Source organism: Sphaeramia orbicularis, chromosome 7 (assembly GCF_902148855.1).
Source record: "Sphaeramia orbicularis chromosome 7, fSphaOr1.1, whole genome shotgun sequence".
Taxonomy (NCBI): domain Eukaryota; kingdom Metazoa; phylum Chordata; class Actinopteri; order Kurtiformes; family Apogonidae; genus Sphaeramia; species Sphaeramia orbicularis.
The window spans coordinates 31,828,237-31,837,873 of record NC_043963.1 but is presented as its reverse complement, the minus strand read 5'-3'; the positions used below and the strand labels follow the sequence as shown (position 1 = coordinate 31,837,873).

At 40.9% G+C, this 9,637-nt stretch overlaps 1 protein-coding gene across 1 annotated transcript; it reads left to right on the top strand.

Moving 5' to 3' along the window:
• Positions 1-3,226: 3,226 nt before the first annotated feature.
• Positions 3,227-9,428, top strand: spata2 (spermatogenesis associated 2). The gene is made up of 3 exons (XM_030138944.1): positions 3,227-3,324; positions 4,276-5,111; positions 5,728-9,428. The coding sequence occupies exons 2-3, from the start codon at positions 4,761-4,763 to the stop codon at positions 7,081-7,083; spliced, it is 1,707 nt and encodes a 568-aa protein (XP_029994804.1). The 5' UTR covers positions 3,227-3,324; positions 4,276-4,760; the 3' UTR covers positions 7,084-9,428.
• The last annotated feature ends 209 nt before the right edge of the window (positions 9,429-9,637 follow it).

Below are 9,637 nucleotides of genomic sequence, written 5' to 3'. Positions count from 1 at the left end.
CACTACAGCGTTTCCTGGTTCTTTGACTGCGCGAGGGCGGAGTTAACGTAACATCTCGCCACATCACAGATCTGTCATGTACACAACTGAGTACAACTGAGTAAACCTGAGTACAACTGAATACAACTGAGTACAACTGGATACACCTGAGTACAACTGAATACAACTGAGTACAACTGAGTAAACCTGAGTACAACTGAATACACCTGAGTACAACTGAGTACAACTGAATTCAACTGAGTACAACTGAATACACCTGAGTACAACTGAGTAAACCTGAGTACAACTGAATACAACTGAATACAACTGAGTAAACCTGAGTACAACTGAATACACCTGAGTACAACTGAGTACAACTGAATTCAACTGAGTACAACTGAATACACCTGAGTACAACTGAGTAAACCTGAGTACAACTGAATACAACTGAATACAACTGAGTAAACCTGAGTACAACTGAATACAACTGAGTAAACCTGAGTACAACTGAATACACCTGAGTACAACTGAATACAACTGAGTACAACTGAATACACCTGAGTACAACTGAATTCAACTGAGTACAACTGAATACACCTGAGTACAACTGAATACAACTGAGTACAACTGAATACACCTGAGTACAACTGAATACACCTGAGTACAACTGAATACAACTGAGTACAACTGAATACACCTGAGTACAACTGAATACAACTGAGTACAACTGAATACACCTGAGTACAACTGAGTACAACTGAATTCAACTGAGTACAACTGAATACACCTGAGTACAACTGAATACAACTGAGTACAACTGAATACACCTGAGTACAACTGAATTCAACTGAGTACAACTGAATACACCTGAGTACAACTGAATACAACTGAGTACAACTGAATACACCTGAGTACAACTGAGTACAACTGAATTCAACTGAGTACAACTGAATACACCTGAGTACAACTGAATACAACTGAGTACAACTGAATACACCTGAGTACAACTGAATACACCTGAGTACAACTGAATACAACTGAGTACAACTGAATACAACTGAGTACAACTGAATACACCTGAGTACAACTGAATACACCTGAGTACAACTGAATACAACTGAATACAACTGAGTACACCTGAGTACAACTGAATACACCTGAGTACACCTGAGTACAACTGAATACAACTGAGTACAACTGAATACAACTGAGTACAACTGAGTACAACAGAATACAACTGAGTACAACTGAGTACAACTGAATACAACTGAGTTCAACTGAATACAACTGAGTACAACAGAATACAACTGAATACAACTGAGTAAAACTGAATACAACTGAGTACAACTGAATACACCTGAGTACAACTGAATACAACTGAGTACAACTGAATACAACTGAATACAACTGAGTACAACTGAATACACCTGAGTACAACTGAGTACACCTGAGTACAACTGAATACAACTGAGTACAACTGAATACAACTGAATACAACTGAGTACAACTGAGTACAACTGAATACAACTGAGTTCAACTGAATGCAACTGAGTACAACAGAATACAACTGAATACACCTGAGTACAACTGAATACAACTGAGTTCAACTGAATACAACTGAGTACAACTGAATACAACTGAGTAAAACTGAATACAACTGAGTTCAACTGAATACAACTGAGTACAACTGAATACAACTGAGTAAAACTGAATACAACTGAGTACAACAGAATACAACTGAATACAACTGAGTACAACTGAATACAACTGAGTTCAACTGAATACAACTGAGTACAACAGAATACAACTGAATACAACTGAGTACAACTGAATACAACTGAGTACAACTGAATACAACTGAATACACCTGAGTACAACTGAATACAACTGAGTACAAATGAATACAACTGAGTACAACTGAATACAACTGCGTACAACTGAGTACAACTGAATACACCTGAGTACAACTGAATACACCTGAGTACAACTGAATACAACTGAGTACAACTGAATACAACTGAATACAACTGAGTACAACTGAATACAACTGAGTACAACTGAATACAACTGAGTACAACTGAAAACAACTGAATACAACTGAGTACAACTGAATACAACTGAGTACACCTGAGTACAACTGAATACAACTAAGTACGACTGAATACAACTGGGTACAGCTGAGTACAGCTGAGTACAACTGAGTACAAGTCAATAAAAGGACGTTTATTCACCACACCGTATCACAACCAGGTCTGAATAGATAGGTTCTTGGTTAAGGCCTGCAATTCTATTTATATTCAGAAAAAATATTATTGGTATTTTTTTAACGGTTTTCTTACTGTATATAAATTTATAATTGTTTTCTTATGTTTATTTGCCTCCCATACTTGTACTCTGCACCACAGGAGAGTTGTCTTTTAAATTTCATTGTACATGTGTATAATGATAATAAAAGCATTCTATTTGATTCTATTGTATTAAGTAATATTATTCTAAATAATATATATTACCTAGTATTAAAGTGGTCTCTCCCCTTCTTGAACACATCATTATGTGTTTGTGGTTTCCTCCACATCTTTGACATTATGAATCACTTACGTGAGATTTTTATATTATTTATTTATTTAATCTTGCTTATGATTAAAAAAAAAAGACAATTGACTTCATTGTCTTGATGTAGAATTATTGAGTTTCATCCTTTAGTTATTTTTAATTAATAAGAAATGACATTTTAATTAATTTGGTCTTTTACAGAATGCAGTGACTGGTCAAAATGTCTCATTGGATAGGTTTGTATTAGGTAGTTATAGCCGTTTTGTATTTTTCATTCATTCATTCATTTAGCTGGGGAAAACGTCTGTATATTCAGTGCCATTTATTGTCAGTGTGTGTCTATTTCAGTTATTTACTTATCCCAGCAGAGTACATCCTGTGAGCCAGACTTCTGAACTTTCTGAACACATGAGGATCTGGTTATGGTCTTTTGTCTCATCCTTCATGTTTTTGATCAGGTGATGATTTGGCTGTGATCTGTCCTCATGTTTCCTCTCTCTGAATTAGTGATGATGTGATTGTGGTCTTTCCTCCTCCTGAACAAATACTGATGTGGTTGTAATCTTTCCTCTTTTTGACCAGGTAACTATCTGACTGTGTTAGTCTTTGTGAGCAGGTGATGATGTGGTGGTGGTCTCCTCTGCATCCTCGCCTCCTCCGGCTCCTTCTCTCCGGCAGCACGTGGGCCTCTGATGCTGATGAACTGTCAGAAACGTGCGCATGCGCAGTATGTAGATGGGAATTTCCAACAGCTGAGGAGGCGTAGCTAGCCAGGGCTAGCACTTGTTAAAGGTAAGATACGCGGTTGGTGGGGTGTCTGCTTACAAAACGGCGTAATCTCTCGTCTGACTCGGGCTTAGACTTGGTCGTACAAGAGCAGTGCCATAAGTAGTTAAAATGTTTCAATGGCTGATTGTAAAATCGCTAAAGATTTCTATCTAGCGATGGACCGCTCCGCTAGCTACAACGATTGTTAGCAAGCCAGCTGCGCTGAAATGGGCGTTCACTGCTTAGTTGGGGGCCCATGCCAACGATAGCATCATTTTTTTGTGATTTTAATTTTCACATAAATTAACCTATAGACCGTTATCATGGCAGTAGTATTGCCATCACTGATTCGGTTATAAGTAGATGGAAAAACCAACAGTAAGGCATGGAATGTCGTTAGCTAAAGCGTGTGGCTTGCTAGCTCGCTGTACGGACCTCGGTTTGTGTGGAAGATAACTGGTACAGCTCGCCAGTATTTGAGAATGAGTTGTCGGATCCCCTTTATCCTATCGTCTAAGACTATTGAACACTTTTGGCTTCACCTTATTAGGAAAAAAGGCATCTGTTTCCCTCATGCTGAATAGCTTAAGGTGCCTTAAATGTACACTAACACAACTCGTGCAAGCTATCACAGTGTGTACGCATGTACTATCGATAGCTCACTATTTACAGGCGCAAACCAGAGCGCCAGAAAAAATACTATAAGTTGTAAAACCTGTGTTCTCCTGTTTCATTTGTACGCGGTAATTTGATGACATGCAAGTTACGACTGTCAGGTATACGCCATACATTACAGCAAATCACCTTTACGATGTATACTGATTCACCATCCCACTCACAGAACCAACACCTTCTTCTAACAGCAGTGATGTCGTTTCCTTTATGTTTTCCACTGTTACCTAATACAAGTGATCTGTCAAAGTTGTGAGTGCAACACGGGAGAAATTTACCAATTGTTCATTTGTGTCCTTACAGCTTGGGTCAACTAGGAAGAGCCTCACCATCATGAGTGTGTCTTCGTGATGCGTGAGCTTGAACTCTGCACACACTGTAAGCTGCTGATGGAATAGAAACAAGTTTTAATGGTGTGAAGCAAAAGCGGACCGTGACCTAATCTTCCACAACATAGGCCTGTTTGTCTGGTAACAAGTCAGGCATTGAGCCAGCACCAGAGATGCCCCTAAGAAGGCATCCCTCCAGGCTGCAGCCTAGCTACACCAACTGAAAGCACCAAACAGCTGCATCTCTTGTTTGGTGGATGTGCTGCTGACTGGACATAAAGTCTCATTCCCTGCTCACATCTCTGAAACGCTGTCAACATCGAGGGTGTGCCAGTGCATACAGTTAATTATGGTAACGAAAAATGGTGCTTGAATGTGGCATCTCAGTGCGGGGTATGCTAAAAGGGGTGAGGCTCTCTCAGAAAAGCATAACAGCTGACTAATAGTCTGCTGCCGACAATGGATGCCAAGTTAAAGGAGGACCTATTTCGAAGGTATGTGGCTGCATTGGAGAGGCGACTGGAGGACGGAGGGCACTCCACAGGAGTAGGAACTGCACCAGAGGGGGAGAGGGCAAAACATAAGGACAAGGAGGCCCTGCTCTCAACTGCAACAGCTCTGTTAGGGGCCTACCAGCCAGATCCAGGACAGCGTTTCCGCATGGTGCGTTTCTATGAAGTGGTGGAAAACTCACTCCGTTGCCAGAGAGGGGGTAACCTCAAAAGTCTGGAGAGAGCCTTCCACACACTGGAGACCATCTGCACCAACCTCTTGCTCTTCCCCTGGAAGAAGGAGTTCAGATGTATAAAGGTGAGTTTAATCAGTTATGAAGATTTTATTACTTTTACTCAACAATATTTAATGTGAAAGCGATGCAGAGTTAGTCATCAGCATGCAGTATCAGTTTTCCTCATGTATTCACCTTTGAAACCTGTTTCTTTATGAACAGTCACCTTTTTGCAAGTTATACAGTTCACAGACAAGTGTAAGTTTATCAGTTTTTAATATGTTGTACTTTACAAGAGAACTAGGGTTTGTAACATTTATAAGCACAGCCATTGACAGATGAAACTAATCTGTATAGAGGGTATATAATCATATCTTTTACCAATTTAAGCTTGACAAGAATTTTTTCCTACTCTCTCAAGCTGTGGCAATATACTGTATAAACAGTGATAAAGACAGAAGCAGTAAAGATTCACTGTGTGGATGTGCAGGAAACACATTTGTTGAAAGAACAGTAACTAACTTTAGTCAAGCATAAACACATAGTGTATATTGTTCTTTTTAAGGCTTCATATGTTGTGAGAAAAATCTTGTTTTATATTCTTTACATTGTTTTAAAAATAGATTTGACTGTTGTCACATAATGCTGTTTGAATTTTCCCTCTTTATACTAATACTATTAAACTGAACTCTCTTTCAGACCTTCACTGGCCCATATGTGTACCATCTGCAGTCTGCAATTTCTGATGCCGAACTTCGATCACTAATGCGCACCATTGGCTACTCCTGCAACCATGATTCACAGTTCCATTTGCAGGAGCACTCAGGAGGTGCAAATCATCTCCGTCAGTTGGCATTTGAGCTCTTTCTGGCCCAGGCAGAGTGTCGTCTTCTCGGGGAGGTAGTGGCGCTGGCTCGTGGTTCGGCCTCAGAGCTGGAGGCCCTTGAACTCCGCCGAGGTTGCAGAGATGATGCAGCTGGGTGTGCTGAGGCTCTCCGTAGACGTGACAGCCTTGGGGCAGATATGGCTCGGTTGTCTGTGCGACCAATGGATATAGAAAGACCCCATGCTCACCATCTGCGGCGAGGCAGCAGACCGTCTAAGTCTGTGGATGTTACAGATGGGGCTGGTCACTGGCACGCAGCAGTTAGCAAGCCTGTGTTAAAGGCCTCATTGAGTCTGAGGAAGGAGCCTCTATTTGTGGATGCAGAGGAGGATATGAAGGATGAAATCATCAGACCCTGCACTTCAGCCTCTCTGTTCTCTGTGGCAGCTCCACCCTCCTATAGCCCTGTTGCGGATTTCTTCCCAATTCAGTCGCCTCCCCCACCTGATGCTTACACATCGTACCACCTGTCCTCTTTGGACGAGATTGACTTGTACACAGAGAGGGGTGGCACTGGGACAGGAGGCAGGCAGACCCCCTCCCGTCCTCCATCCAGAGAGCCTCGGGATGCGAGAGATGGGTGGCTCCTCAAGTCTCATGGTAGTTTGAAATGTCAGGGTTGTGGGCTGGGCTGTTCCACTATGGCCTCCTGTCAGAGGTGTGACATGATCCTCTGTCCTGCCTGTCATGATGTGGACCCCTCCCCTTGTTGTGGCCTCCAGGACTACCACCTCAAATCCCCCCGGCCCCTCGATGGATACATCCCTGTCAAGGAAAAGCTCTCTGTCTACTCAAATACTCACTCCCACTCCCTTCTCCACCCTCACCCCCTCACTCTGACCCACTCACACTCCCACCCACATCCACACCCTCAGATGGTGGAGAAACCCCTTGTGTCCACTAAGCTGTTTCCAAGCAAGTCTGTTGCCTTGACAACGCCAAAGGGAGGCAGCAGTGAGCGAATAAGTATGGGGGGATCACGATGCGGGTTTTGTAACAAGCCTGGTGCATCACACACGTGTGTGAACTGTTCGAAGGTATCATGTGACTCATGCATGGGCTTGTATGCAAAGGATATGTGCACGCGAAAAAACCCCCAGCACAGTTTTGTGCCCAACCATCAGCTCAACTTCAAATCTGGCACTATATCTCACCTGGTGTACCGATGAATCAGGCAGACACAGTATTTGGTTTTCCCTTGAAGTCCCTTAACCTGCAAAGTAGTCTTGCACTATTGCTTTAGCTCTGTTCCTGTTTAAACAACTCATTCGCCATTTTCCCCTTTATCTGATGGTCTCCTCGCTCTCTGTAACCCGCTCTTGAACTCTTGTACATTTTCTCTTCCTGTTAGTAGGGCCCTGGAATGCACATGCCACAGAGAGCCATATCGTCTGCCCATCTCTCTCTGCCTTGTACAAGTTCAGGCCTCTTTACCTGTTTCTTCTTCTTTTTACCTTGCTACCTGCTCTTGAGTAGTCATGTGATGTTGTAGCGCTTCCCAAAAATCCTCAAATGTTATCCTTCTTAAAGGGAAACTGGAGAAATGAGTTTCATTCTTTCTCATTTTGAATGAATTCCGTCCAAATGAACATATATACTTTGCCTAACTTCTCAGCTAAAATTCCTCTAATATATAAATATATATATATATATATATATACAGTATATATATGTGTGTGAGTGTGAATGTTTGCGAGTGTGTGTGTGTGCGTGTGTGTAGAAAAGACCTCTGAGCTTGCATTGTGACAAAAGAGATCTTTTTAAACTTGAAAAATAATAGGGAAAACAGAGAAAATGTACACTGGAAGTCAATAAGTCAATAGTATATATTTTTAATCTTTATTCTGTAGAACAATGTGAGACTGTTAAATGGGCATGAGATCTGGTATTGGGACTTTTGTGGGATAAACATATGTCTGTTTGTGTGATTTTGGAAATATCTCAAAGGGAAATATTCAGACAATGGTCAGATGCCATAAAGTCTATTTAAAAGATTTTGCCTTGTAAATTAATCCTTGTTTCTGGTTACATGACTGACATTTAAATGCTGCTGTTGACTTGAGACATTGAAGAAGTGCGATCTTGAAATCTTTCTGGTAAATAGCCTGTTGAGTTGTGTCAGTTCCAAACCCCCCTACCCTTTCATTACACTCCATGGTTCAACGTCCATGGTTCATGATGTTGTAATGCCCCCTCACTGGTCACTGATCAGTTGTTGCCTGTCAGTCTCAGGTGGAGTTGGAGGAAGTCTCTAGTCGGGCCACTTCTTTGACAGAACGTGAGCCTATTGATTGGTTTTAGACAGTATGAAAGTGTGTACTCTGACACGGTTTCTGTCTACCTCAAATGGCTTCAGCTTACACACCGAATCTGACATTGTGGTTTTAAACTAGCCCTTGAAACCTAAATGTATTAATCACACAGTTACTCTTAAATTAGCACTTAATCTTTGGCGGGTTTATGTCTTGAAAAACGCCTAACTCGCACACAAAATGTTAGCAGAGGTTATTTATTTTAATGTCAGGCTTTCCAATCTGGGCAGTACTTTAACACAGCACATGGTTTTCTGTCGAATTTGGTTGTGATCATACATGGGACACAAAACCCAAAAACATGAACACCTAAAAACTACAGTGCAGTCTAACAGAATAGGACTGCAACAAACACTACCTTTGAGGATTAAAAGAGTTAAAGAACATTCAGAACTATCTGCACTAATTGGCTTTGAGCTTTCATTTCGGTGAATAACTGGATGCTGTGTTTGTTTTTTCCAGTCAATAATTGACTCCCTCTCAGTCATATCTTGAAGACTTTAATCTCACTAAACTTTGACACGCAAAGGGACAATTGAGGACAGAGTTCTTCACTAATTACACACTCAACTTATACTTTCTCTTTAGTAACTTCACTGTGAAATGGCTTAAGCATCTGAGAAAAGGAGGTTGATTGTTATGATTTTATTTATGAACTAAAGTAACATGTCCCCTCCACACAAAATAACAGTTTTGTGTCCGCTCCGTCCCTTTATTTTGCTTGAAGGGGAAGACGTCCCTGTGTCTGAGATCTGAGTTTAATGTGTGGACCTGTGAGCACAATATTTGGCATCTGAAATGTTTGGCAGCCACTTAGATCTTGTGATCCATTTAGGAAATATCTTGTTAGAACGTAAAACTATGGGACATATTATAAAACATTAGATTTTGACTGAGGGAGGTGGAAGATGTGTCATTTTAATGTATAATGAAGTCACTGCAACTGTGGGAAACCTTAGCAGACGTAAAAGGCCTTAGGTAGGTGTGAGTTATGACACTTTATTTTTGTATAATTGAAGACGCATTAATTTCATCAAACATTATTAGTTCATTTCTAAGACCTGGATTATTACGGGTAAATAAATTCTGCTAACATGTAGAATTGGAAATCCTAATGCATGTACGAGATGGGAGTTATTGCAGTATATCGGAGTTGCTACTCACCAAGGGCTAATTTAAATCACATTTCATACAAGAAAAAAGTCTGATTCAGGGTTATTTTGACAGAACTTTGACAGGCAACCACAACCTTTTTTCTGTCAAGAATAACCTTTAAATGCCTTAAGCTCATTCAGCTGTCTTATCCTCGAGAATTCAATTGTCATTTATGTCATGTTGTGTTTTAACAGTCTGAAGGTTGAACTGGACATAATTTTGACTGGCTACAGTAACTAAATATGAAGCCTGTTTT